Genomic DNA, 23271 nt, shown 5'->3' with positions numbered 1-23271 from the left:
GCTACGATGTGGCCATTTTAACCCCCCACCTTCATCTACAGTCATGAGCAATATAATGTACCCACTTTAGGACTCTGTCGCACTAACATATTTGACATTTAGTGAGACTTACAGTTCAATTCGTCAAAAAAGTTAATGTGACAAGGTACCAAAGGGTATGTACATATTAATGCTCGTGACCGTACATATACCTTCGAATGTTCATTTCAAGCTCTACATTCAACAAATGCTCTCGCTCTCTCTAATCCCAGCAGTTCATTCGATGCACATTGCAATCTGGCTGTAGATGTAATTAAATTACCAACACAAATATTCCAGAATTAGTATTCATCGCATCACTACTTTGCATTAAATACTTACCGTTACCTGCTAAATGTCGCGCGTCGCCCGACAAACGCTCGGCGCCGTGTGTGGTCGCACACAAAACTCAATATTTATCGACAAACGGGTCCAACTGATATTCACTTATGCAGAAGTCGTATTAATTTCAACTCGAATATACCATGTTTCATCGTTAAAAACAGTAAAGGCACGTCCGCAATACGGCGAAAGGAAATAACAAACCATAATCTCCCTAGCATTATCCCGTTTTTTTCACAGGGTCCGCTTACTTAACCTGAAGATTTGACAGCCCTAATACAGTTTAGGTCACATACCTCTGAAAACGCATTTCTCGCCAATGTGGGTTTCCTCACGATGTTTTCCTTCACCGCTGAGCACGTGATAATCATTTATGATCCAAACATAAATTCGAAAACAAATTCGACAATCTTTGGTTTAGGCCTGTGCTGGATTCGAACCTGCGACCTCAAAGTGAGAGGCAAACGTTCTACCAACTGAGCTCCCACGGCTCTATAGGTAAGGAAATAACGAATTAATTCATTATATCCCATCACCCAAAGGTTGTCTGGAAGAAATTGCTACCTTACCAATAAGCCACCTTTCGTACATTAGTTTAATTTGTATGTTGTGTGTTCCTTCTGTGCAGTATTGTGTATATATTGCTTTGCACTTAACTACTTATTACGTATGGCAAGGTCCCTCAATCCCATTGGTCCGGTTAGCAAACCTGACATGAGCCAGGGCAAAAGGAAACCAAATTGCCATTTTGTAAATGACGAACTTTCTATTAGAGTGACGGGCTTACGCTTATGTCATGTCTCTACACAAGTTGTTATATTTTGGTACGAACATCAGAGCAGAAGCTTTGGATTATCTTATTGATAACTTGTGGTTAGGTCCACCCCAATAGAGATTAATGGCGTGATTATGTACCTATGCTATAAAAAAACTGATTGCTTGTAAGTACATGAATCAGCCCGTACCCAGCCAAAAACCTCACTTAGGCATCGAGAGCGCCCAGTTAGACAGCACTGTATCTTCTTGGTTTTGTAAATGCCAATTAAAAATACATTTGCGCATATAAAATAAGTGCGCAATGTCAAGAAATGTCAAATATCATTATTTCTTTTTTAGATATGGCCTTTGTAACCCCTTGGTAAACTACCTAAATTGTTCGCCCAGTCTGCTAGTATTCAATGGAAAACAACCCTAAGAATCCAACTCTCACTTGTAAGAGTCATAGTTCTCCCGTTTTATGGCGCAACCCTAATTGATATTGCATTTCAAGATTACCTACGGACAGCAAAATAGTTATTTACTATTAAGTATTAAAACTTTATAGTTTACCAAGCAATTGTAATTATTATTTTTTATGATATTTCAATTGGCACCCGCTGCTATAACTATTACCTAATAGATATCTACCTACTTTTTGTTAAGTAATAAGACAGAAACTAGAGAGCCACAATAAAGTCATTAAAAGATATTCTGCTGATACTCTACTGGCTGTAGCCAGCAACTGTTTTAGGTTTTTAATTAAAGATACAATACAATACAAATATACTTTACTGCATACAACATACAAAAAAAAGTTTAGTAAAGATCATGTACTATTTATTATCTATTAGTACAAATTTTATGTATTCCATAGCCTTTACTGAAATCGGTTTTTTATTTGAGCAGTCAGTATAAATAAATGGACATAAACGATAAAGCTAATATTTTATTATCATTTGAAGCAGTTTATATGCGCATCATTTACGTTAAAATTAATTTGACAAATTATTCAGAAATGCCCCTATTCAAGTAAGTATATTACAATTACGTAGATAGATAAGTTATTGATATTGTCAATGTTAATGATCTAAGAGATGTGGTAATCGAAAACTCAACTCCGCAATGCAATATAAATCGAAACGCAGTCTCAAAATGGATGCCAATATTCTGCCATCTATTAAGTAGAGACCTAGGTACTTACCTAGATTTACAAGAATTACTCTCAACTCAAACGCGCACACACGTGGGTAATATATTTTTTTTATTGTTAACTTGATATTATTTTCTTCAAATTTTAAATATTATTGTCTGAATATAACAATATTCATTGTCAGCACGCTCACTTTTGGCTTTTTGCATACAACTTTTGGATGGTAGCTGGTATCCTTAGCTCAGTTTTAAAACTTTTAGGGATAACAGCTGACTCATAGTAATTATGTTACAGCCTGTAACTACATACTTATATATCATATATTTAAGGCTTTAATGGTACAAATAAAGATTTTATTATTATTATTAAACGTCACAATCACAAATAACGTACCTACACCTCACTGCCATCAACGCAATCAATACAAATAAGCACAAACCACAGGAGGAAACATCCAAATACAAAACTAAATTAACTCTTTCAAGAGCACAATGCTTCAATGACAGTCATTGTATCATTGAAAGCCGTCACTGGCGTCTTTTATGCGTTGAATGGAGTGACAGGAGCCGTAGGAGGCGAGCGTACAAACCTTTCCCTGGGAATCAAGGATTTAGCCTCCACATGGCATACTTTTTGAAAGAGTTTTTTTAGTAACCTGCGCTTGCAAATAGATAGCGGTGGTATTATTAGAAGACCGAATCGATAAAGGTTTAAAAATAGAACATAATTCTTAATATACCATACCTAATTCGTAGGTAGGTAAATGTATCATGCTTGACCATAGAAAATAGAGCTGTCTTGATCCCATAGTCACACAAAACATAACTAAAGTTGGTTCGACCATTATATAGACGACGATACGGCTCACCACTGTGGGTACTTAGTTCATCTTGCGATGTATGTATGTACCTCTGCCATACCCCAACTGGCATACAGTCGTGAGCAAGTATATTAATATCTACTAATACATCATCATCATCATCAGCCCATTAACGTCCCCACTGCTGGGGCACGGGCCTTTCCTATGGATGGATAGGGAGATTGGGCCTTAAACCGTCACGCGGGCCCAGTGCGGATTGATGGTTATTAACGACTGCTAATGCAGCCGGGACCAACGGCTTAACGTGCCTTCCGAAACACGGAGGAGCTCGAGATGAAAACTTTTTTTTTACTAATATATATGCGAAATAAACTCTTACAAAAAGGACAATGCCCAAATGACTATGGCCCTTAAATGGGCAATATCCTTTAAACCGTTTAGTGCGGACATAGTTTGACGCCTAGGGAAGGGAATATCTATCTGTGGGAAGAACATAGGATAGTTCCGGAAATCACCCCCTAAGGAAATGGAAAAAACATGCCGCGCACGATAACCGAAGTCCACACTGACAAAATCGCGGGCGAAACGTTAGTAGGTAGGTAATATTCACTAAAACTAAGGCATGTATATCTAGTATGTTTATAATGGCCAACGGTACCTAGTAACATAGCGTTTTCGTAAAGCATCGGCAAAACACGTGTCCAGAGATAAAAAATATTTTTTTTACAAAATTAGCGAAATTATAGTTAATTTCATCGGGTTCATAAAGGCGGGGAATTATTGCTGATTGCAGAAATAACATCCATTACATGCGCGATGACAAGTCGCGGCCGGCGGCGCGCGCGCTTTGATCACTTACCTTCACATTTTTTCACCAAGCTTCGAGCTTCTGCAAGCAGCGGCCACAGTTAATGAGTCTGAATCAACTGTAAGTAGGTTGCCACTGTGCAGTCTAATAAATTACTTATTAAACCGCCGTATGTGAATACCGAGTGAATACCAGTAGTAGCTGTTGTTGTGAAAAGTAAGTAGGTAGGTATTCTTCCTACTTCTCAAGTTCAAGAGTAGTATTAAGTATAAAATTGTATAATTTTCAGGACTCTTAAAGCAGTGGGCATGTAGGTAGAACGATGAAGTTTTCCATGAGAAGATAAGAAGCGAAAGTGGGGTGTTAAGATCACGGAAGAAAGAGGTAGGCGTATATACGCCTACCTACTTATATATAAATATTGAAAAAGAAAAGTGCCAGCCCAGAATTGATTTTATTTACTTAGTTAAAAATGAACTATTTAAAGCGCCTTGTAAAATAAATATATCAATTTCTGTAACGGTACTTTTGGGTTCACCTTTCCAAAAGGGTTAACCCAAAAAATCATCTCTCATTCATTATTCTTCTAACCACACCTGTGTGAAACTGTATTTTTAATAATAATCAGGACACGAGCCTTTCTACTTCCACTAATTTATGATAGAGTCATGAATATGCATAAAGCTATAATTTTATTCAATCGCTAATGGAACTGTACGCAAGTTCCTTTATCGTGATTTTTAATCGATTTTAACCCTTCACCCCTGTGACGACATCATCGATCGCTGTCGATATATTATTATCAATCTATGAATATGCAAAAATAACAATTAGGACAATCAATACAATGATCTTGATATTTGGTCGAGTCATTCCACTGTCATTAAAGCAATCTTGGTCCTGCGATTATCTTTCTTCACCGGCACACCCATTTAAAGAGAGGGTTGAATTCAATAGATATCGGCACTGGGGTTTTCAGGGTGTATGTATCAGCAAAATTGCAACATTTTTATTGGAGATTTTGACAAAACAATCGCCGAGACAAGTAGGTAATCGATCGACAAGTTTGTTCCCTGAACTTAAAAAGAACAATACTTTGGTCTAATATAAAATATAATTCAAAAATAACTCTATGTGAGTGTAACGAAAACTTTGAATCACCCCCCTCAGTATTCGTTACGATGTCACTAACACCCTGTATATGCGTTTGCCAAGTCACGCTTGACTGTCACTATGAAGTCACAGGTTCTAGTCTCAGCACGGGCCTAAACCAATGATTTTTGAATTCATATCTGGATAAAAAAATATTATCACGTGCTCAGTAGTGAAAGAAAACATCGTGAGGAAACGCAAATTACCGAAAAATGCGTTTCGAAGGCAAGTGACCTAACCGACATCGGGCTTGTTTTTTCTTTTGGGTTCGTGTTAGGTCAGACAGAAACCGGACCTGTCAAATATTCAGATTGGGCAAACAGACCCCGTGAGAAACGGGGTATCTCTAGGGAGATGATGATGTATGATGAGGATGCCAAGCCTAGGAAGGTCAATCATAGGTGTGTGATGTCGTCGACTTATAGTGCAAACCACGAAAGCGCCTTTTTGAAAAAACACATTCGGGTGTGATTTTTGTTATCAAAACTAAATCAGATATCGTGGGCGCAATTTTTACCCAAAATGAAATTATTGGAGAAATCGAGGTTTTGTTTCAAAAAGGCGGTTACGTGTTTTTTACTATATGGCGACGATCTGGTACGTTTTTCAGGAAGCGTTAGCTTAGTATTATCAACGGCGTAATATGTACAGATCATACTTACTTCACTATAGTTGTACAAGGATAAACCCGAGTAAATATCCCAAGATGCTGAAGCTGCACTATAAAAACATTTCGTAAGCTCAATTTCTTATTTATTTTGTATAAAAATATGCCTAACAACATTCTGAGTAATACAAATTTGCATTATTTCACATCACACTCCAATAACAACCAATCTTTTACCTTCACTTCACTTCGATAATACAATATACATAAATATTCCTTACAAATTACAATTAAACAAAAAATGCATGTTTCAGATAGCTAAATAAAAAAAAATTGTTCAATAGAACACAGTACACTACAATAAATTATGATATGGATATTAGGACAAGGCAATATGAAATGCCGAAAAACTTATATCAATATTTGTCGTGTATACTGCGCCCGAATAAGGCAGCTATAACGTATAAACTTCAACGAATATTTATTAGTGGAGACGACGAATGTAAATACAAGGCATTATTGGCTAAGTACTGAAAACATTATTATCTAAGGATTACAAAAAGATAGCCAAGCTATAATTTATAACTGAATATAGGTATCTACTGGAACTTATAAATGCATATAAAAAGCATGGTAGAGAAACACAACTAACATATTTTATGTATAGGGTCAGATAGGCCAGTACATAGATTTTAGGCTGTTGATTATACGGCCAAAAGATGTGTGTCACTTGCTTGGAGAGCCCATTCTAACAAATTCGGGACAAAAGTGTTACAGTGGTATCTCGCTCAAACACCTACTCCTTGCCTACTCGCCCCATAAGGCCGTAGCTATTTCCATCAAGCGTATTATAAAATAATAAAGTTTCATATATTCAACATACCCTCTCATAAAGATTTTTATTATACCATTTATGCTGACATGCTGCAAATTAAACATGCCTACAATTTATTGGAAGTTAATATCTTGCCCACCAGATGGCGCCACTGAGACGTGAGATCAGTTTGTTACACAAACTAGTGAAGACTATAAAAAGTTTATTAGTAAAAATTGAAATGCTTCATTATACGAAACACGAATTATCATCGTAATAAGTTCTTTTAGCATCCCGCGCAGGAGTTTGCGGTACCCAGTACAACTAGTGCGTAGGATTATAAGCCTTATACAATGTCAACTTCAATTCTACAGCCATCTGGTGTACAAATAAGTTCGAAAACATTACTTAAAGCGCCGCTATCCATTCTTCCAGAGCCTGCAGGTCAGTGGGTTGGTCATCGTCACCTGTATTTGCTGAAGCCTCAGCGAAGTCCACACGGTTCCTCAACTGTGAAAACTCGAAGTCTTTCCCTTGCTTGCCGAGGTAGCCCGTCTGGTCTGCCTGGGAGGGGTCCACTGACTCCAGCTGGCTTGATTTAGTAACGCGCACGAGATTGCTGTGTGAATAGATAGTTTTGTTAATGTTACATTAATAAAAAAATAATTACCTAATTATATGGTTGAGGTTGAGAGCTTTGAGAGTCGTGATTTTTATTTTATACTACCAAGAAAGACTTTTAAAAGTACTTTTATTGCTATTGTTGCTTATGCAAATAGCAGATGAATTAGGAATACTAGCATTATGGTTAGCATTATATTGTATATGTTAAAAAACACGCTCAAAATCCCTAATGCCAATTACATTATATTTATTCTTCACTCACTGCCGTAACAGCGAAGTCTGTTTTGAAATACATACAGTTCCTTCTCCAGAAGATTCTTGACAACCTGGCTGCCCTTAGCCAGTGGCTGATCCTGCTTATTGCACAAGATAAGGATAGGGGGGCAGGCGCTTTGCACTGTCTTGTCCACTAAGATTGTGTACAGCCACCTGAAATAATGATAAAATTTATAAAAATGTATTTTTCCTACAAATTATTTGACAACAGAGATATTTATTGTACTGATTCCTGCAGTCCTGTGATCAAGAACCGTAGCATAGCAGACGTCTATCGCGCGCGCTGCTTAAACTGCACTAACACTCCCTATTTGGGTAATCAACAAATAAAGCAACATAGCACCACAACACACATAGCAAGTAAATAAACCAGAAATATCCAGTTTTGGTTTTCGTTAGGGTTTCTTTTCATATTTAAAGAAAACATTGTGTTTTACTCTGTATTATATACCTTTTTTTACGAAAAAATTAAGATTAATATATGTCACTTTTTGTTTATTGCACTAGAGTACAAAAAAGAACAATGCATATTATGTAAAAATAAAGAATCTATACTCACTCGGCGACGTCTCTAATATCCTTTTGAATAGTAACAGAGTCCACAACATAGACAATTCCTCTAGCCATATCCTTGTATGAGTCAAAGTACTTCATTCTGAGACGCTCTTCACCAGGCAAATCAACAATTCGCACTTTACTCTGAAAAGAAAAGCAAATTCAATTAGACAGTTTTATATTTGCTTGAAAATACAACAAGATGTTTATATATTTAAATTGGAATTTTTTTTTTATATTACATTTAAACCATCCTACTTTATCACCATTTAATATAAGTTATAAGGATAGGTATATTAGAAATATTAACTTACATTTATAGACAGGTAGTCAGAAACATTTTCTTTCATAGAAGTGAATGACTGTCGGTACTGGCCAAATACCATCCTGACGAACAACAATGTTTTCCCGGAGTCTGACAGACCCATCAATAAGACTGATCTGCGTTGTACATGCCGACGTCCAATAAACCACCAGAACACTAAAAAAAGAACAAAATTAGGTAGGTATAACAGTTTTATGATACTAATTGTAGATTTGTCAGGTCAAACAACAACATAAAAAGCAGCATAGTTCAAGAGCTCACGAAAGATGATGTAACACACCAGGTAAAATAGATAAATAAAGCTTCCTATATTAATTTGAGTACATTTTTAATGAAATTTTATAAAGTTAATTTCCGAGAGTATACTTTCATGCACAAAAATGTTATCCTGCTAGTCAAAAATTGTAAATAAGGCACAGGGGTATTCTATACTATACAAAATAAGGAACTAACCTTTATAACAAAAATAGATGAACAAAAACTTTACAACAAGCACATCATTGCATTAAAATACATAAAACAAACAAAACAAAATGAAATAAAACACACAACAAAACGATAACGGTTTTTTTTACATAATAAAACGATAACTCAAAGCTAATATTAGAGACCACATAGAACATAGCATACGGCAAATACTTACAAAGAGTTAGTATGAGAACAAGAAGACTCAATAAGGTTATGTATACTGGATCATTCAGGTAGGGTTCGGTGTGAATTTTTTCTTTAACAACATCTGATTGAGTATCCATTTTGGTAATGAAATACTTTTAGAAACGAAAATTGGCTGTAAATTCCTTGTTTATATTTTTCGGAATTGCCTTGTCGTGACAGCAACTAAACACGTTGACTTGACGTTTGCAAAATGCGTTTTTTTTATCTATGAAGTAGGTATGTATGATTTTTTTTTTTTTTGTTTGGTTTTCCCCGAAGGGTAAGGCAAAGGGAACTATGCCCATACAGCCATGTCTGACGTATTTTTTTTCTTGATGATTAATGAAATGATGAAAGGTGATGATGATGAAACCTAAGCCCCCACCCTCGGAGTAGACTCCTACTCCGAACCCCAAACGAATTAACTCAAAAGTCCGCATAAACTTTTGAGTTATGGAGCGGCTTCCTGACACGAAGCGAAAATAGGCAGATACACTTTGTTTATTGAATACTCCAATATAATAACACTCGCGAATGTCTTCCGACTAACTTAATGCGATCATTAACCACAAAACACCACTTCGTATTAATTATTTAGATTATTCAATGAAGAAAGCAACTGTCCCGTTCCCGCCTCCCGCCAAAAAGCCCTAGGTATGTATGAGTGGCCATTACACAATAGTCTAGGTTTGCGATATCAAGCTCGCTCACATTGATCAATCATAATCTTGATCCGGATTGTATGTTTATTGCTTCAAACACGCAGCTTTCAGAAAAATAGAAATAATATTATTAACGATTAATTTTCTCTGATGAAACGTAAGTCATGTTGGTTGACGAATGATTGAAAGATGTAATAATGCTCTAACGATACATTGTACATTATATTGATCTTGTATATATATTGTATTGATCAGTGAATTGCCGAGTGTGTAGACGAACTATTACGTCTTGGTTTACTCAAGAAAAAAAAATATCTTTCGTTATCAAGGATGTTATCTTATCAGTCCTTATCATAAGACTTCTATAATGTTAATGGACCATTGATAAATCTCCTTTCAGTTTGTGATTATTCTAGTACAGACCAAGGTCTGATAAATAATTTTTACTTTACTGGTATAATACTGCTTCGACATTGAATTCGTTCTTCATTTAACAAGGCATTTCGTAATCAAGGCTGACAATAAACCATAACAATTTCACTTAGTAATATTGAAAGAATTGCTTATGAGAACCAAGTGTTTTGTGCCTCTATTTAATTCAATAAGAGTAAAATTAAACTTACGCAAAATGAGCATTGATATTGGAGGTATGTAACTAAAATATTTTTTAATAAGTTCCTTGTTCATTGTTATTTCTTAACTCCCACCAAACATTACTCATTAACTTTACAGGAATGAGAATCAAATATAAAGATAAGGATGACACATTTCTAGAAAAACATTTGGTGTCCAATGAACCATTTGGCCAATTTAAGGCATGGTTTGAAGATGCTTGTGCCAGGAAGGAAATTTTGGAGCCCAATGCTATGTGCCTAGCCACTGCTACCAAGTAAATGTTTATTAGTATTTATATTCATCCAATTATTGAACAATTCAATTTAATTTTATATTAAGTTTTCGAGAAACCAAAATGTATTTCATTCATTTTAGAGACGGGTTCCCATCTGCAAGATTTGTACTTCTGAAAGCTTACGGCAAAGATGGATTCAAGTTTTTCACTAACTATGAAAGCAGGAAAGCTAAAGAATTGGTTGGTATTTTTTTTCTAGTCGCCTTTAACATTTTAATATCTACAATCAACTATATGTTAATTCAACAGAAACTGTATTAACAATTAACAACAAGTGTTCTATTTTTACAGGCAGAAAATCCAAATGTTGCTGCCACTTTTTACTGGGAAGTATTAAATAGATCAATCAGAATAGAAGGTAGTGTAGAGAAGCTTCCTGAGGAAGAGTCAATAAAATATTTCCACTCAAGACCAGTGCCGAGCCAAATAGCTGCCTGTGCCAGTTACCAGAGCACTCCTATTGAGTCCAGGGATGTTCTGTGTGAACGTGAACGAGCTTTAGAGGCTGAATACATGATTCCCAATAAGGAAGTGCCTAAACCGCAGTATTGGTATGTAATAACTAAATGCCCTCTCTCCCTTAACAATGTCTTCAACCAAAATTTTCCTGATACAAACTTGCTTATGACTGAAAATACTTAAGTATGCTCTTATTGAGGTATTTCATAATATTAAAAAAGATAGTTGAAAACTAAATAATATGTTACTTGCACATATTACAAAAAGTATATTACTTGCAGGGGTGGCTATGCTATTATTCCAAGATCTGTGGAGTTCTGGCAGGGCCAGAGAGACAGACTTCATGATCGCATAAAGTTCAGGAAGCCTAAGTCTGGTGAAGTGCCTGATGGGAAACTTCTGCACCAAGGTGAAGATGGATGGGTTTTTGAAAGGCTTTCTCCTTGAGGACTTAATCTCAATTTTTGTATCACTGCATTTTAGTTTATTTGGTCCTATATTGTTGCCTGTAGATGTAATGTGATAGTTAAGCAAAACAATGGAACAATGAGGTAAACATAATTCACATCATAATTATTATTATTCTTGTTATCTTAAATGTTTTGGACTATTGTTTTCTTTTCTAATGAGATACTATTAAGTGCAACATTTAATTTGATGAAATGTATGTTTTGTATGGATTTTATTAATAGAACTGGAGGAATTATGTTAAGCTTAGAACTAAGGATGATACTGTTATGATGAAGTCTTCCAAACATTTATAGAACAAATAATTTATTTAATCAATTAAAAATAAATCATGATTTCTTGTTATTTTAATAATTTCTCTCTGTACGCCACTCGTGTTCTTCCAACAAACTTCACTTTTTAATAATGAATTATTTTTGATACATTTTTCAAACTCTCTAGTGCCACCTCCCACTCCAAAGTAATGAGTTTTTGCAGCAAGATAAATGGTCCCATCTTTTGTCAATCTTTGCAGGAACAAGTCTATTAATTTGCCATAATTGCTAGGGTTGTATATTGTTTCACATGTAAGAATTAGATCATAAAATTCAGTGTCAGGAAGTTTTTGATTGAATGAAGCCCAATCTCCAGAGTAGAATTTGCATCTCGTTAACTCAAACTCTATGTCTTCATCATCACAATTCAGTAAAACATTTGGTATTGTCACACATTCTAACACTTCTTTGTTCTGAAAAAAAAAAATTAATTTTGTTATTTTTGTGACTAAATAATTATTACATTTACAGGTTCAACTTTAACTAATATTGATTACAACTCACATAATCCTGGAAGGTCACATTAGCTCCATTCATAAAAGTATAAATGCCAAGTAACCCCGCACCACATCCCAAATCTAAAACTTTCTTGTTCTCAAACCCGAGTTTAGATTCATTATCTTCAAGATACTTAATCAGGTCATAGGTACATTCCCAAATCTTAAGACCACCTGAAAATTTAAATCGGCCAAATTACTTAAAAAAGCTACTTACTTAAATTACTTAAAAACCTAGGTAGATACACTCGTAGATATGTATATAAAAGATTTTTAAATAGATTTTTTAAACTACAAGATGAATAATTAAAAAATCCATTAACCTTCATATGTACCAGTGATAAGATCACTGTGTTCCTTCTCTGCACGATCTGCAGCGTTTTTAAGGCCGTGGTCACCCATCCTCAGTAAAGCATCTTTAGCTACAACATGTCCTATCTCTATATCCTCACAAACAAACATAACAGCATGGGGAGCTATATCATCTAAGTTCTCGATCTGTGCTTTAGGCAGTACTTCCTCACTTTCAAACCACTTTATCTCTTGTTTATTTTCTTGGTCTTCCTTATTACTTTCTCCTAAAATTAAACAATATTCATCAGTTATTTTACATCGTGTCAATAAACACAAATAGTCAGGTAGGTACCTAACAATACCATTATCTTTAAGTAGCTCATCGTCACCAGAGAAATTAAATCGAAACGTAGCCATTGTTTTATCTCAAAACCATTACTTAATGCAATTGGTATGTGTATTTTAATGGTATTTTATTTTATTTTCTCATATGTAGCACGCACGTGTAATTTTGAAAACAGATGACAAATGAAATGAAACTTGCTTGCAGTCTCTTTAACGTCAATGTCAGAATCTTGTAAGTGTTATAACGATATTTATAAACGCAGTGATGTTGATTGATCAATCAATTCATAAATTCAGAGCAACACGGCCCCTGTTGCTCTATTACCAAGAGAATATAATCCTCCAGCGCGCGGAATTTTATTGTTCTTTATTCTTTAATGTTTTTAAATAGATATTTGTCAAACACGTCTGAACAAAACATCCTTAAAATTATTAATTATTTAAGAAGGAATATAGCAATGTCCAAAGAAGACGATATTTTTTTTGTAGAAAAGCATTTATTTTTTAAAGAACCTACTAAACAATTTAAGTCATGGTTTGAGGAAGCTCGTAACAGAAAAGAAATTCTAGGAGCAAGTGCTATGTGTTTAGCAACCACAACAAAGTAAGTAGATATATGTGTATTTATGTTGTCGAGAATGTTGAGTTCACACCACACGGGTTTCAAACTTTTAACCTGGTGCTTGGGTAATTAGTTAAAAATACACGATGTACATCCTAAGAACCCACTCACTTCGTTTAGTTCGAAATGGTCCCATTTACTCAAGTCCCAAGTAAAAGCCAGAAGAACCACGGTGGTATTATGTAAAATAGTATCATCAGTAGTAGTGATTTGATATAGACACTTCAGTTTCTTTCTTTTTTCTTTCTTAAATCTTGTAAGAATTTTGTTTTTTAGCGGGGACAGAGGCGTCTGGTTTCTTTGCATTAAAATGATTAAGTGCTTTACTAATTCAATATATTTATTATTTTGTTTCCAGAGACGGTTTTCCTTCAGCAAGGTTTATGATACTGAAAGCTTACGGAAAAGAAGGCTTTAAGTTTTTGACTGATTACGGAAGTAGGAAGGCACAAGAGATCGTATGTTAAATTATTGTAAGTAGATGACCAGTATTATTTCGAGATTGGTTTAATTTCAGAAGTAAAGTTACATTCCAGGCTGAAAATCCAAATGTAGCAGCAACTTTCTATTGGGAAATTCTAAACAGATCAGTAAGAATTGAGGGTAACGTGAAAAAGTTATCAGACGATGAAACTGAAAAATACTTTCACTCTCGACCCATTCAGAGTCAAATCGCTACTGTAGTCAGCAATCAGAGCATTCCGATTGAATCTGCAAACGTGATGCTCGAGCGCATGACTAAATTGCAAGCTCATTTGGAATCGGGAAAAAAAGTTTCAAAACCCTCTAACTGGTAAGTTATTTTTAATACTGTTCCTATATTGTGTTACCTAGCCTTACTTTGGGAACAGTAGGGGTTAGGTGGTAAGGATTAGAGTGTTATTTTTTCAACAAACTACTAAAAATATTGCAGGGGAGGTTTTCTGATTGTACCGACTGCTGTTGAATTTTGGCAAGGGCGGAAAAATCGTCTATCAGACCGTATTCGTTTCCGAAAATTAAAACCGGGTGAAGTCCTTGACGGGAAAATTTTGCACAAAGGGGAAGACGGTTGGGTCTACGAACGACTTTCGCCATAAGTAACCTATAACGTATTTGTTTGTAATTTACAATTTAATGTACCTATGTTAGCCAAGAATGAAAAGTTGTTTAGAAAATAAAGTCATTGTAACTATTACATTTTTCAATGGTCTTTTAGTCATGTACCTACTACCTGCTAAAATTAGGTTAATGATGATCAATTAATTTAGATATGCTTCATCTGCCTGCTCAGTAGAAACTCTTAATAAATAACCATTATTTAATAGCATATTGTATTAGTTCGGCTAAATGAGCACTTATATCTCTGTATTTAGTTGGCTGGTAGTCGATCCCGATTGCGATTGATATGTATGTACGAATAACAATAAGACTTGTGATCAGCGGGTTCAGGAAAAATAAATAAAATGTTGATATAATATACCTATGTAGGTAATGTACATAATTGCGCGCATTTTACGCGCTTCGTGTGTGTCATAAAAGTGGTGATAATGGATGTACCCAGTTGATGTCGATCGTCCGATTTATATGGATTACCATAATTTTACAAATTACGATCGACGTCCACTATTTCATTCTATTGTTGATCGATGCCATCGACGGATGATGAGGTAGCACCTTAATAAAATATTGTTCTCATTCATTCATCAATCACGATCAATCACCTTTTAAAAATCGTATTCCGTGTGTTCGGATATATTTTTGATGTAAGAGTGACAATATTATAAATATGTAGGTAAATAGAATCTTTCTATTATTTGTTCGGTTCGTGAAGAAAATTACTATTGACCATAAATAATTTAGATTCAAAGAAGAAAAATATTATATTAAAAAATTAAAAAGTAAAAAATATTACATTGTCATAATAATGCTGCAAATATTATTTCTTTCATATTTATAATGGAAGAAGTGTCGGGTTCATTAATAATATCAATGAATATGGTAGTATTCTGTTTTCTTTCTTTTAGATAATATCAATAATCTATTGCGCGTATCCGAACGTAATTATTTGCCATTGCCACACGAGTTGTTGAAGAGCTAAAGTTGTGTCGATTTTCGCGTTGTATTATTATAAATAAGGGATTTAAATAGGCGTAATTCAGTATAATCAAATAATTATTATTCGAAAAATGACAGACGTTGCCAAAAAGGTAATTATCGTTTTTGCGCTACTTTTGTTTGACACGAGTAACGAACAATGATAAGTGTGCGTGACCTTACGATTTTTCAGTAAAACTACGTCTAATTACGGTCTATATTTGTTTGCTTTGCTTTAATTCATATTTATAAGCTTAATGTTTGATAAAATTTAGTCTTTATGTAGGACGCATCCCTAATGCGTGTTTCTGTATATCTCTTATTCTAACCTCAATGTGCGGCCATGGTTGTTGGCTATGGGGAACCTTTGGCGTGGTATTTATCGGTTGTTTGTCTTTTATGAGGGTACACCATCCACGCGCTATGTTGTAGGTGCAGGACTACAAGGATTCCCTGAAGCAGAAGGCTGAGCATCTAATAATAAAAGGATTTCCCGAGAAGATAGTGAAGTTGAATGAGCTTCTCGAAACTCCAAATTTCCATAATCGTGAACTGAATGATGTTCATCAGGTAATTGTCATTTTCTGGCTTATTTATATGAAAATTTTTCTTATTTACCTACACATGAAGCTAATTATGAGATCTATTTCCCTTACTCTGCAAATGGAGTAGAAAAAGTATAATTGTTAATGTGAAAAATTAAACTTGAAATATATTACAATAATAACATTTGATACAAAGACTAGCTTTATTTAATTTCCTTCTAGTAAAATTTTTATACTTATTTTTCTTATGTGTGTGCCTTTCAGGACCTAAACATTCCAATACCTCCTCCAAGTGCAGTTAGCAGTGAGCCTAATGCCAAACGACAGCGGCTGGACTCGTCAGAGGCATCAAGTAATTCAACAGCCATCATTGAGGGCACCAAAGTTTATGTTCTGCCTAATGGGACGGTGCCCTGCAACAAACCATTAAGTGACCTGATACACCTCGTTAAACCTCACATTAGGGAGCTTGTTGAAGATTCCAATCTAGTGAGTATACCTACATGATCTTTCCAGAATTTCCTCCAAAACTCTGTTCATTAAGAACATAATATTACTACTGAAACTTAAACAAACACTTTACCCTTCTATAATATTTTAAATATTAAAAAGTTTTACATTTACCTAATGAATACCACCGCTTATCATTAACATGAGAATGTTTTCATTGAAACCATTCCTGTTTAAATGTCAGCTTGTCTTTAAATCCCATTTTTATCATTCCTATCACATGACCATAAAATTTAAAGAAAGTAAGAAAGATTTTTAAAGAGATACACAACTGCATTTTTGATTTCTTTAATTTTTCATATTTTCTGTCAAGACTTAAGACTTTTATTAAAGTTGTAAGACCAAATGTCCTTTTAAAATCCAAATCCCATTGTTTAACTACTGTCTTTGGAAATCGCAGCCTTAGGTTAAAGTATAATACCATATATTTATATATTAATTTCAGCTGAAAATGTGGATTTCATTCATGATTCCTAAAATCGAAGACGGCAACAACTTCGGAGTGTCAATACAAGAGGACACCCTGGCGGAGATCCAGTCCGTGGAGTCGGAGGCTGCAGCATTCTTCGACCAGATATCACGGTACTTCATCTCCAGGGCAAAGATTGTCTCCAAAGTTGCCAAATATCCTCACATTGATGACTACAGGAGAGCCGTCAGAGTGAGTACTAAATGTTTGATAATGAAACTATTTATTCCATTTATTGTATAACTCCGCTGAAAATCTTTCTAGAAGTAAATAGATAAATACAATAAAAAATTACAAGGTTATAAAATAAAACACCCCATAAGTAATGACCCCAGTATGACTCTAAAAGGTAGATAGACATTTAAGAATATGCTTTGTTTCTAATGACTTAGGTTTTGATGCACTTCTCTTTAGATCAGGGCTTGAACAGGTTAAGGTACACAAGCTGTAAAGGTTACGCTACTGTTGTAAAATTACCATACCAGTACCTATAAAATTACAGTACTGCTTTTACAGAAATGGGTACCGGAATTTTATATCGTTAGCGTAATCTCATACCGTAATGGCATTGAAGCCCTGATTTAGAATGACGAGATAAATTCTTTGTTTACATGGGCTAAAGTATTTTTTTTTTTTCACAGGAATTGGACGAGAAGGAATACCTGTCACTGTGGCTGGTGATGTGCGAGATACGCAACCGCTACTGCTCCCTGCATGACATCGTCATCAAGAACCTGGAGAAGATCAAGAAGCCGCGCTCCTCCAACGCAGAGTCGCTATACTAGGCCCAATCTCATTAGTCTCTTAGTCGCATTCAATTGTAAGAGTTACGAGAGGATTCCTAACAGTGGCTGGAGCAGGCTGTTCTATTCTTTATTCACTAGGTACTACTGTAAATAGAAGAATTGGGTTGCATCAGCTTTGAGAATTTCTCATGTAAATTGTCTGCAACACTCAGGAGTAGAATATTTTACTGGCACTTTGCTGTTCTTATCACCTCATTTTTGCTGGACAATGAAATGAAAAATCACAGTTTATAAGTAATCAAGTATTACCGTCATACCGAGTGTAATAACGACAATTTATGTGACCGCGTTTCCCATTTATATTGACTGATGCAATTCAATTTTAATTGCTATTCATCCATAGTAAGAGAGCACAAATCATTACAGTGTTGATTCCTAATTAGTGTTTTACCATATCTACTTATAGGCGTAGGTCCCTTTCAAAGGCTAGCGTAAGAAGAACTTTTCTTACCATATGAGATTTTATAAGTACTTAAATATACTTCTAGTGAATAAAGAATAGCGTTTCTCATCATTTTGTAGTGTTATGGCAAGGTGAGACCAGAGACGTATTATACCAAGAGACTGAGCGCTTTTAGGCATAGTAGTTTTCAATTTGTGATGAATTGGAAAACGTCCTACGCGGACGTAATTTTGATACTGACTTTAGAATATCTATGTGTGATTACTTGATTATTCCGAGGGACCTTCTGGTAACATTTACTCCTATGTTATCTAAAGATGCAAAAGTAATATTAAGATTTAACAGTCATATATTTCCTTAATAATGAATTCTATTCTTGAAACAATATTTTAATTTTTCATATTTAGTGTTAATAACTGACAAGTATAATAGCAGATAACATTCGAATAAATATTACCCATGTGGCAATGTCCCGTCACTTTAGGTCCAATGATCTTACGAGGTTTAATGTTTAAGTTAGGTACTGGGATCTACAAATACTTGTCCACTTGCTATGAAACTACACTATGGTGCATTTATTTCTTCACCGGTAATGCGGTATCTACGAGGTACACAAACTACTGTTTCTAAAAGTTCAATAACTTATTTATTAATAATTTGGAAATTTTCAGTGCCTATATTATTTAATAGTTCATATTGACAATTCCCAGCTGATTACAAAGTGATAGTTTGGCTGTCAGTCAACATTTTAATTTAAAATGTACCAATATCGATAAATAAAATACATTTCTATGGATGTGTAGCTGTTGTTTCTTTGTGTCGTTATAATTATATTTTGAACAATGGGCCTTGCGTTTTTGGCTGGTTGCCTGGTGTATGTTTGGTTGACTTGCATACACGCGCGACTCAGGTGTGAACACGCGTATTTACTGCTCTATTTATTGAATGTGCTTGGCTGAGAGATAACGTATGAGGATGTGAACAACATTCATTAATAAGCTCGTTAGGTATGCGTTATCCCAGCTTACGTCAGTAGCAGCAGTGTTATTCTTTGACTTATACCTACTACAGATAATATGTGATATGCTCCTAACTGACAAGTACTACTTATTGTATGCAATACAGTATTGCTTTCGTTCTATTTTTTGCCCTGTCGTGTCCAGTATTGTCCGCCCGGTCGTCTTGTGAACGCTAACGCCTGAATGTGAGTTTGTCTGTTTATCCACTCATCACGTCAAAACTAAGCAACGGATCGACTTGAGATTTTGTATGGAGATAAATGGAATGGAACATACGCTATTTTTTATCCCGGGAAAATAATTGCGGGATTTCTGAAAAACCTCTAGATTCCAACAGTTGCTTGAAGCGATAGATGTCGCTAGCGAAGCTGCGGGCAAAATCTAGCTAGTGTAGGTAGGTATATATAAAAAAAAAACAAAATATTTATGAAAAGATCACTTATATTATGCTATTTCCAAATCAAAACTCTCCTGGTTATTTGTTTTCTTTCCACCTCTCTTCTTTTTACCGGGTGCACTAACTGACAAGTACTAAGTATAAGATCCAGTGGTCGCCATACTAGTTATTTTATAATAGCTGAAACTTTGCATAATCTGTGCAGTACCCAATAGTCAGGTCGCAAGTGGGTCACAATGTTTAGCTACGTCAACTTTTTGGCTTTGTGTGTATAAAAATATCGAGATTTATAATCCAACTACAGGCTAAGGCTGCAATGGTTATGGAGTTTTGATCACATAGTAAAAAATGTGCATCTATCTGATAGTAGCTTCCGCTTACTTTTTCGCTGGCCGGCACTTTGCACTGTTATCTGCCACAGCTATGACGATCTACGTTGGTACCTAGGAACTATGCAGAGACTTTCAGATTTTACAAATATCGTGCATCAAAGGTCTCGGGACAGCTGGCTCTTAGAAAGATTATATAGTCCATTTTCCTCGTTCGTTGTTTTAGTTTGTTACCGTAATCTTGATCGATCCCTCTACTCCCAGTAGTCTCACCGAGCTGTTTTACCAGTTATAAGTACTGGAAATTTCCTCCCCAATAGACTTACTGAATAGTAAGATCGCTTTTCCCATTAGTTTTACTTTGTCAAAAATCATAAAACAGATCTCGTCCCCCTATCTTCATCTAAAACTGATTAAGTATATGTGTGAGTGAAGCATTATGGCTAAGTGCCTCCTGAGGTACAAGTACGAGTGTAAACGTATACTTACCATTTTACGTAGTAAATGTGGCAAATTACAATGTATTCAAACTTTTTCGTAAGCTAAGACAGGCCATCAGGACTTGATGAAGTGACATTCGTTTTTAGAACCCAGTTATTTTGACGTCATCTTCCTTTTGAGGTAAGTTTTTTGACAGAATTATTATCGGAATCATTTTGTATTTGCTTTGCTTTTACATTTTTATTTTTTTTAGGAATAGTATATTATTTTGTTTTGCATTAATTAGGTATGGGATTTAATTTTTAAAAGCAAAATGTCAGCCGGCATAGAGAAGATGAACGTTGGGGACAGCGCGAGGAATCGGCCGTCGGTCGAATTGAAATGTAAAAAGTCAAATCACGTTTTCGACGGTGCGGGGGAGAACGTCCAGTACCACAGCGACTCGGAGTCGCTGGGCTCGCGGAAGAGCAAGACGCGGTATATAAATCCAGCAATATACATCGAGCCGGTGGAGGCGTCGCAGTCGGTGACGTCGTTGCACGAGTCGTGCGCCGAGGACGTGATAGACGTGACCCCGCACCCGCACACCACGTATAGGAGCAACTCGACGCCGCTGCTGAGCGGGCGTGAGTCGAGCGTGTCGTCGGGCAGCGTCAAGAGGATATCGTGCCGGCTGTCGGGCACCGCCACTATATACCACGCCGACGTGGACGAGACGCCGCGCAACAGCCTGACGTATCGAGATGGCTCCGACACATTCCGCCTGTCAGTGGCGTCTCTCTCTACCACCACCACGGCCAAGGAAGAACGGGAGCGCAACGAGCGCAAGAAGCAGCAAGCTTTTGAGCAGTGGCTCGCCCGGAAAGCACAAGAAGTAAGTTTTTCAAGCATTCCACTATTGATAAATTGTGATGCGTCTAATGTCATCCTCTGGGCCAAATATATTTTCAGTGGTCCACAGATAAGTGGTTCGCATCTAACACTAACATATTGGTTTAACTGAAAGCGTCTTGTGGCATCGTGACCGTAGTGATCTTGAACAGTGTTTTGTTTATTTGGGATTTTGTAGATAGGTAATTGCCGAAAACCATTCACCTACTTGTTTTTCAGCAAACTCAAATCGTAATAAAAGCACTGTCAAGGACAAATGTATTTAGGTAGAATTGCTGACCAAAGTAAATCGTTAATCGCTACCTATTTTAATATACACAATTCTTCTACCCTAGAAACGAGATAAAGCTCGTCTTGAGAAGTTGAAGCGTCAGTCTGTCTCTGAACCTACGCCGGAACAACGCGAGGAAGCGTTCCGGCGCTGGCTGGATCGCAAGCGTTCACAGAATGAACATCGCAAGGCGGAGGACATCATGCGCCGGTATCGTGAGCACGAGCGACTCGACAACGAGCGTAATGAACGCCTGCGGAACAAAGAGGAGAAGCTGCAGGAGTGGATCCGCAAGAAAGAAGAGGAGATGAAAGGTTTGTCTTTCTAGTCGACCTTACTGTAAGCATTTAGTAAGGTGATGTAGCAAGCAACTGTCGCTGATAAGTAGGTAGGCCTGAATTCAGGAATTTAGTGTTTTGACGATAGAAAGGTGGCTAATCAGGAAGAATAACTTTATTCTTCTTCTTCTTCTATCGTGTGGGTTGTGAGGTGAATTACCAACCTCATCAACCCTGGTATCAGGGTAAAATTGAGCCGCCAAAGGCCCCTGGCATGGCTCACGTAACGACTACTTACTTACATCAGTAAGTAGTAACCAGATCCAACGGCTTAACGTGCCTTCTGAAGCACGGATTATGTTACTTTTGGACAATCAGGTGATCAGCCTGTAATGTCCTAACCAAACTAGGGATCATAAAGTGATTTTTGTGATATGTCCCCACCGGGATTCGAAATCGGGACCTCCGGATCGTGTGCCCAACGCTCAACCACTGGACCACAGAGGCTGTTACTACGAGAACTAGTTATTTATTTAATATTTGGGAGACCGACAGCGCTTAAAAACTAAGCCAATGATAGGTTTTACCTATATAAACTCGATGACTCTGGTAGGGCTAATTTTCAGGCGCCCAGCCACGGCACGGGTCACTTACCGTCTTGCTTAAAAAAACTGTGTCAATTTTGATAACAGCGATGAAAACGCGCGAGGAGCGAAGGAATGCGCGTGCGGCGATCGAGGAGCAGCGGCGGCGCTCACAGGGCGAGCGCGCTTACCGCGACTGGCTGCGTACGAGCAAGAACAAACCGCTGCCCGTGCCGCTCAACAAGGGCGAACTCAGTAAGCGCATTCAGTGATGTTCTTTATTTAATGTCTTATATCTAGGTTAGCATCGGAAGACTTGCAGAAAGGAAAAACGATTTTAGGATGTTCTTGCGATGACTAACTAAAATATAGTGTTAAATGATAACATATATTGAATTCCGGTGCTTGAAATTCTATCGTGGTATGTCTTAGATTTCTAAAATTAATTCGTGTTGAACGCGTAAATGCACAACCCCAAGGTGGGGGGGTTGTATGGATAGATGTACTAATGTACGTTGTAGGTATCTACCAGAATATAGTTAACCATTGTTGTTGTTCCCTACAGGCATGCGCGGCTCGGTGTCTCAGATGTACATAAACCCAATCCCGTGGCAGTCCTCCACCTGAGGCTGCATGACGTCTTATTTTGTCTAATTTAATTAATTTTATCTATGCGGTTTGTATCTAAATCATAGACTCGTATGGCATGCCGTTATATACTGCAGTTCGTTATTTAATATTAATTATGTACTTCGTTTTAGAGTAAATTTTCGATTT

At 36.3% G+C, this 23271-nt stretch overlaps 5 protein-coding genes and 1 long non-coding RNA gene across 9 annotated transcripts; 4 read left to right on the top strand and 2 right to left on the bottom strand.

Annotated features, from left to right (window-relative positions):
- Positions 1–5780: 5780 nt before the first annotated feature.
- LOC126371962 (signal recognition particle receptor subunit beta) lies at positions 5781–9124 on the bottom strand. Its single transcript, XM_050017436.1, has 5 exons — positions 8894–9124; positions 8240–8406; positions 7930–8069; positions 7392–7523; positions 5781–7089 (listed from the first exon to the last, which is right to left on the bottom strand). Exons 1-5 carry the CDS (start codon positions 9000–9002, stop codon positions 6879–6881), a joined length of 759 nt encoding a protein of 252 aa, XP_049873393.1. The 5' UTR covers positions 9003–9124; the 3' UTR covers positions 5781–6878.
- Positions 9125–9810: 686 nt separating this feature from the next.
- Positions 9811–11748, top strand: LOC126371961 (pyridoxine/pyridoxamine 5'-phosphate oxidase-like). The gene is made up of 5 exons (XM_050017435.1): positions 9811–10213; positions 10299–10455; positions 10557–10656; positions 10768–11027; positions 11217–11748. Exons 1-5 carry the CDS (start codon positions 10132–10134, stop codon positions 11380–11382), a joined length of 765 nt encoding a protein of 254 aa, XP_049873392.1. The 5' UTR covers positions 9811–10131; the 3' UTR covers positions 11383–11748.
- On the bottom strand, positions 11689–13048 carry LOC126371959 (histidine protein methyltransferase 1 homolog). 3 transcript variants are annotated; one of them, XM_050017432.1, is made up of 4 exons: positions 12948–13048; positions 12538–12792; positions 12222–12388; positions 11689–12130 (listed from the first exon to the last, which is right to left on the bottom strand). In XM_050017432.1, the coding sequence occupies exons 2-4, from the start codon at positions 12674–12676 to the stop codon at positions 11714–11716; spliced, it is 723 nt and encodes a 240-aa protein (XP_049873389.1). In that variant the 5' UTR covers positions 12677–12792; positions 12948–13048; the 3' UTR covers positions 11689–11713. The 3 variants fall into 3 exon arrangements, with proteins under 3 accessions (XP_049873389.1, XP_049873385.1, XP_049873388.1); XM_050017428.1 differs by having other exon boundaries at positions 12871–13046; XM_050017431.1 differs by having other exon boundaries at positions 12898–13042.
- Positions 13049–13187: 139 nt separating this feature from the next.
- LOC126371965 (uncharacterized) lies at positions 13188–14652 on the top strand. The gene is made up of 2 exons (XR_007567105.1): positions 13188–13457; positions 13834–14652. It is a non-coding gene; the product is annotated as an uncharacterized LOC126371965 (long non-coding RNA).
- Positions 14653–15505: 853 nt separating this feature from the next.
- Positions 15506–19086, top strand: LOC126371963 (proteasome activator complex subunit 3-like). Of its 2 annotated transcripts, none has more exons than XM_050017437.1 (5): positions 15506–15664; positions 15984–16121; positions 16361–16585; positions 17052–17267; positions 17717–19086. In XM_050017437.1, exons 1-5 carry the CDS (start codon positions 15644–15646, stop codon positions 17858–17860), a joined length of 744 nt encoding a protein of 247 aa, XP_049873394.1. In that variant the 5' UTR covers positions 15506–15643; the 3' UTR covers positions 17861–19086. The 2 variants fall into 2 exon arrangements, with proteins under 2 accessions (XP_049873394.1, XP_049873395.1); XM_050017438.1 differs by having other exon boundaries at positions 15507–15664; positions 15990–16121.
- A 1697-nt stretch (positions 19087–20783) lies between these two features.
- Positions 20784–23121, top strand: LOC126371789 (capping protein inhibiting regulator of actin dynamics-like). Its single transcript, XM_050017143.1, has 4 exons — positions 20784–21344; positions 21697–21946; positions 22603–22749; positions 23060–23121. Exons 1-4 carry the CDS (start codon positions 20784–20786, stop codon positions 23119–23121), a joined length of 1020 nt encoding a protein of 339 aa, XP_049873100.1.
- The last annotated feature ends 150 nt before the right edge of the window (positions 23122–23271 follow it).

Source organism: Pectinophora gossypiella, chromosome 13 (assembly GCF_024362695.1).
Source record: "Pectinophora gossypiella chromosome 13, ilPecGoss1.1, whole genome shotgun sequence".
Classification (NCBI taxonomy): Eukaryota; Metazoa; Arthropoda; class Insecta; order Lepidoptera; family Gelechiidae; genus Pectinophora; species Pectinophora gossypiella.
The sequence above is the reverse complement of the archived record's forward strand: the minus strand, read 5'-3'. Positions and strand labels throughout refer to the sequence as shown.

Excerpts from the sequence above, each read along its gene's own strand:
- LOC126371959 (XM_050017428.1), bottom strand. The coding sequence starts at position 12,925 with ATGGCTACGTTTCGATTTAATTTCTCTGGTGACGATGAGCTACTTAAA. Across the intron at positions 12,793-12,870 it reads TGAGCTACTTAAAGATAATG|GAGAAAGTAATAAGGAAGAC; the intron begins GTATTGTTAGGT and ends GTTTAATTTTAG. Across the intron at positions 12,131-12,221 it reads ATGTGACCTTCCAGGATTAT|AACAAAGAAGTGTTAGAATG; the intron begins GTGAGTTGTAAT and ends TTTTTTTTTCAG.
- LOC126371963 (XM_050017437.1), top strand. The coding sequence starts at position 15,644 with ATGACAGACGTTGCCAAAAAG. Across the intron at positions 16,122-16,360 it reads AACTGAATGATGTTCATCAG|GACCTAAACATTCCAATACC; the intron begins GTAATTGTCATT and ends TGTGCCTTTCAG. Across the intron at positions 17,268-17,716 it reads ACTACAGGAGAGCCGTCAGA|GAATTGGACGAGAAGGAATA; the intron begins GTGAGTACTAAA and ends TTTTTTTCACAG.
- LOC126371789 (XM_050017143.1), top strand. The coding sequence starts at position 20,784 with ATGTCAGCCGGCATAGAGAAGATGAACGTTGGGGACAGCGCGAGGAAT. Across the intron at positions 21,345-21,696 it reads TCGCCCGGAAAGCACAAGAA|AAACGAGATAAAGCTCGTCT; the intron begins GTAAGTTTTTCA and ends CTTCTACCCTAG. Across the intron at positions 22,750-23,059 it reads GCTCAACAAGGGCGAACTCA|GCATGCGCGGCTCGGTGTCT; the intron begins GTAAGCGCATTC and ends TGTTCCCTACAG.
- LOC126371961 (XM_050017435.1), top strand. The coding sequence starts at position 10,132 with ATGAGAACCAAGTGTTTTGTGCCTCTATTTAATTCAATAAGAGTAAAA. Across the intron at positions 10,214-10,298 it reads AATGAGCATTGATATTGGAG|GAATGAGAATCAAATATAAA; the intron begins GTATGTAACTAA and ends TTAACTTTACAG. Across the intron at positions 10,657-10,767 it reads GCAGGAAAGCTAAAGAATTG|GCAGAAAATCCAAATGTTGC; the intron begins GTTGGTATTTTT and ends CTATTTTTACAG.
- LOC126371962 (XM_050017436.1), bottom strand. The coding sequence starts at position 9,002 with ATGGATACTCAATCAGATGTTGTTAAAGAAAAAATTCACACCGAACCC. Across the intron at positions 8,407-8,893 it reads TGTTCTCATACTAACTCTTT|TGTTCTGGTGGTTTATTGGA; the intron begins GTAAGTATTTGC and ends TTCTTTTTTTAG. Across the intron at positions 7,524-7,929 it reads GATATTAGAGACGTCGCCGA|GTGGCTGTACACAATCTTAG; the intron begins GTGAGTATAGAT and ends TCATTATTTCAG.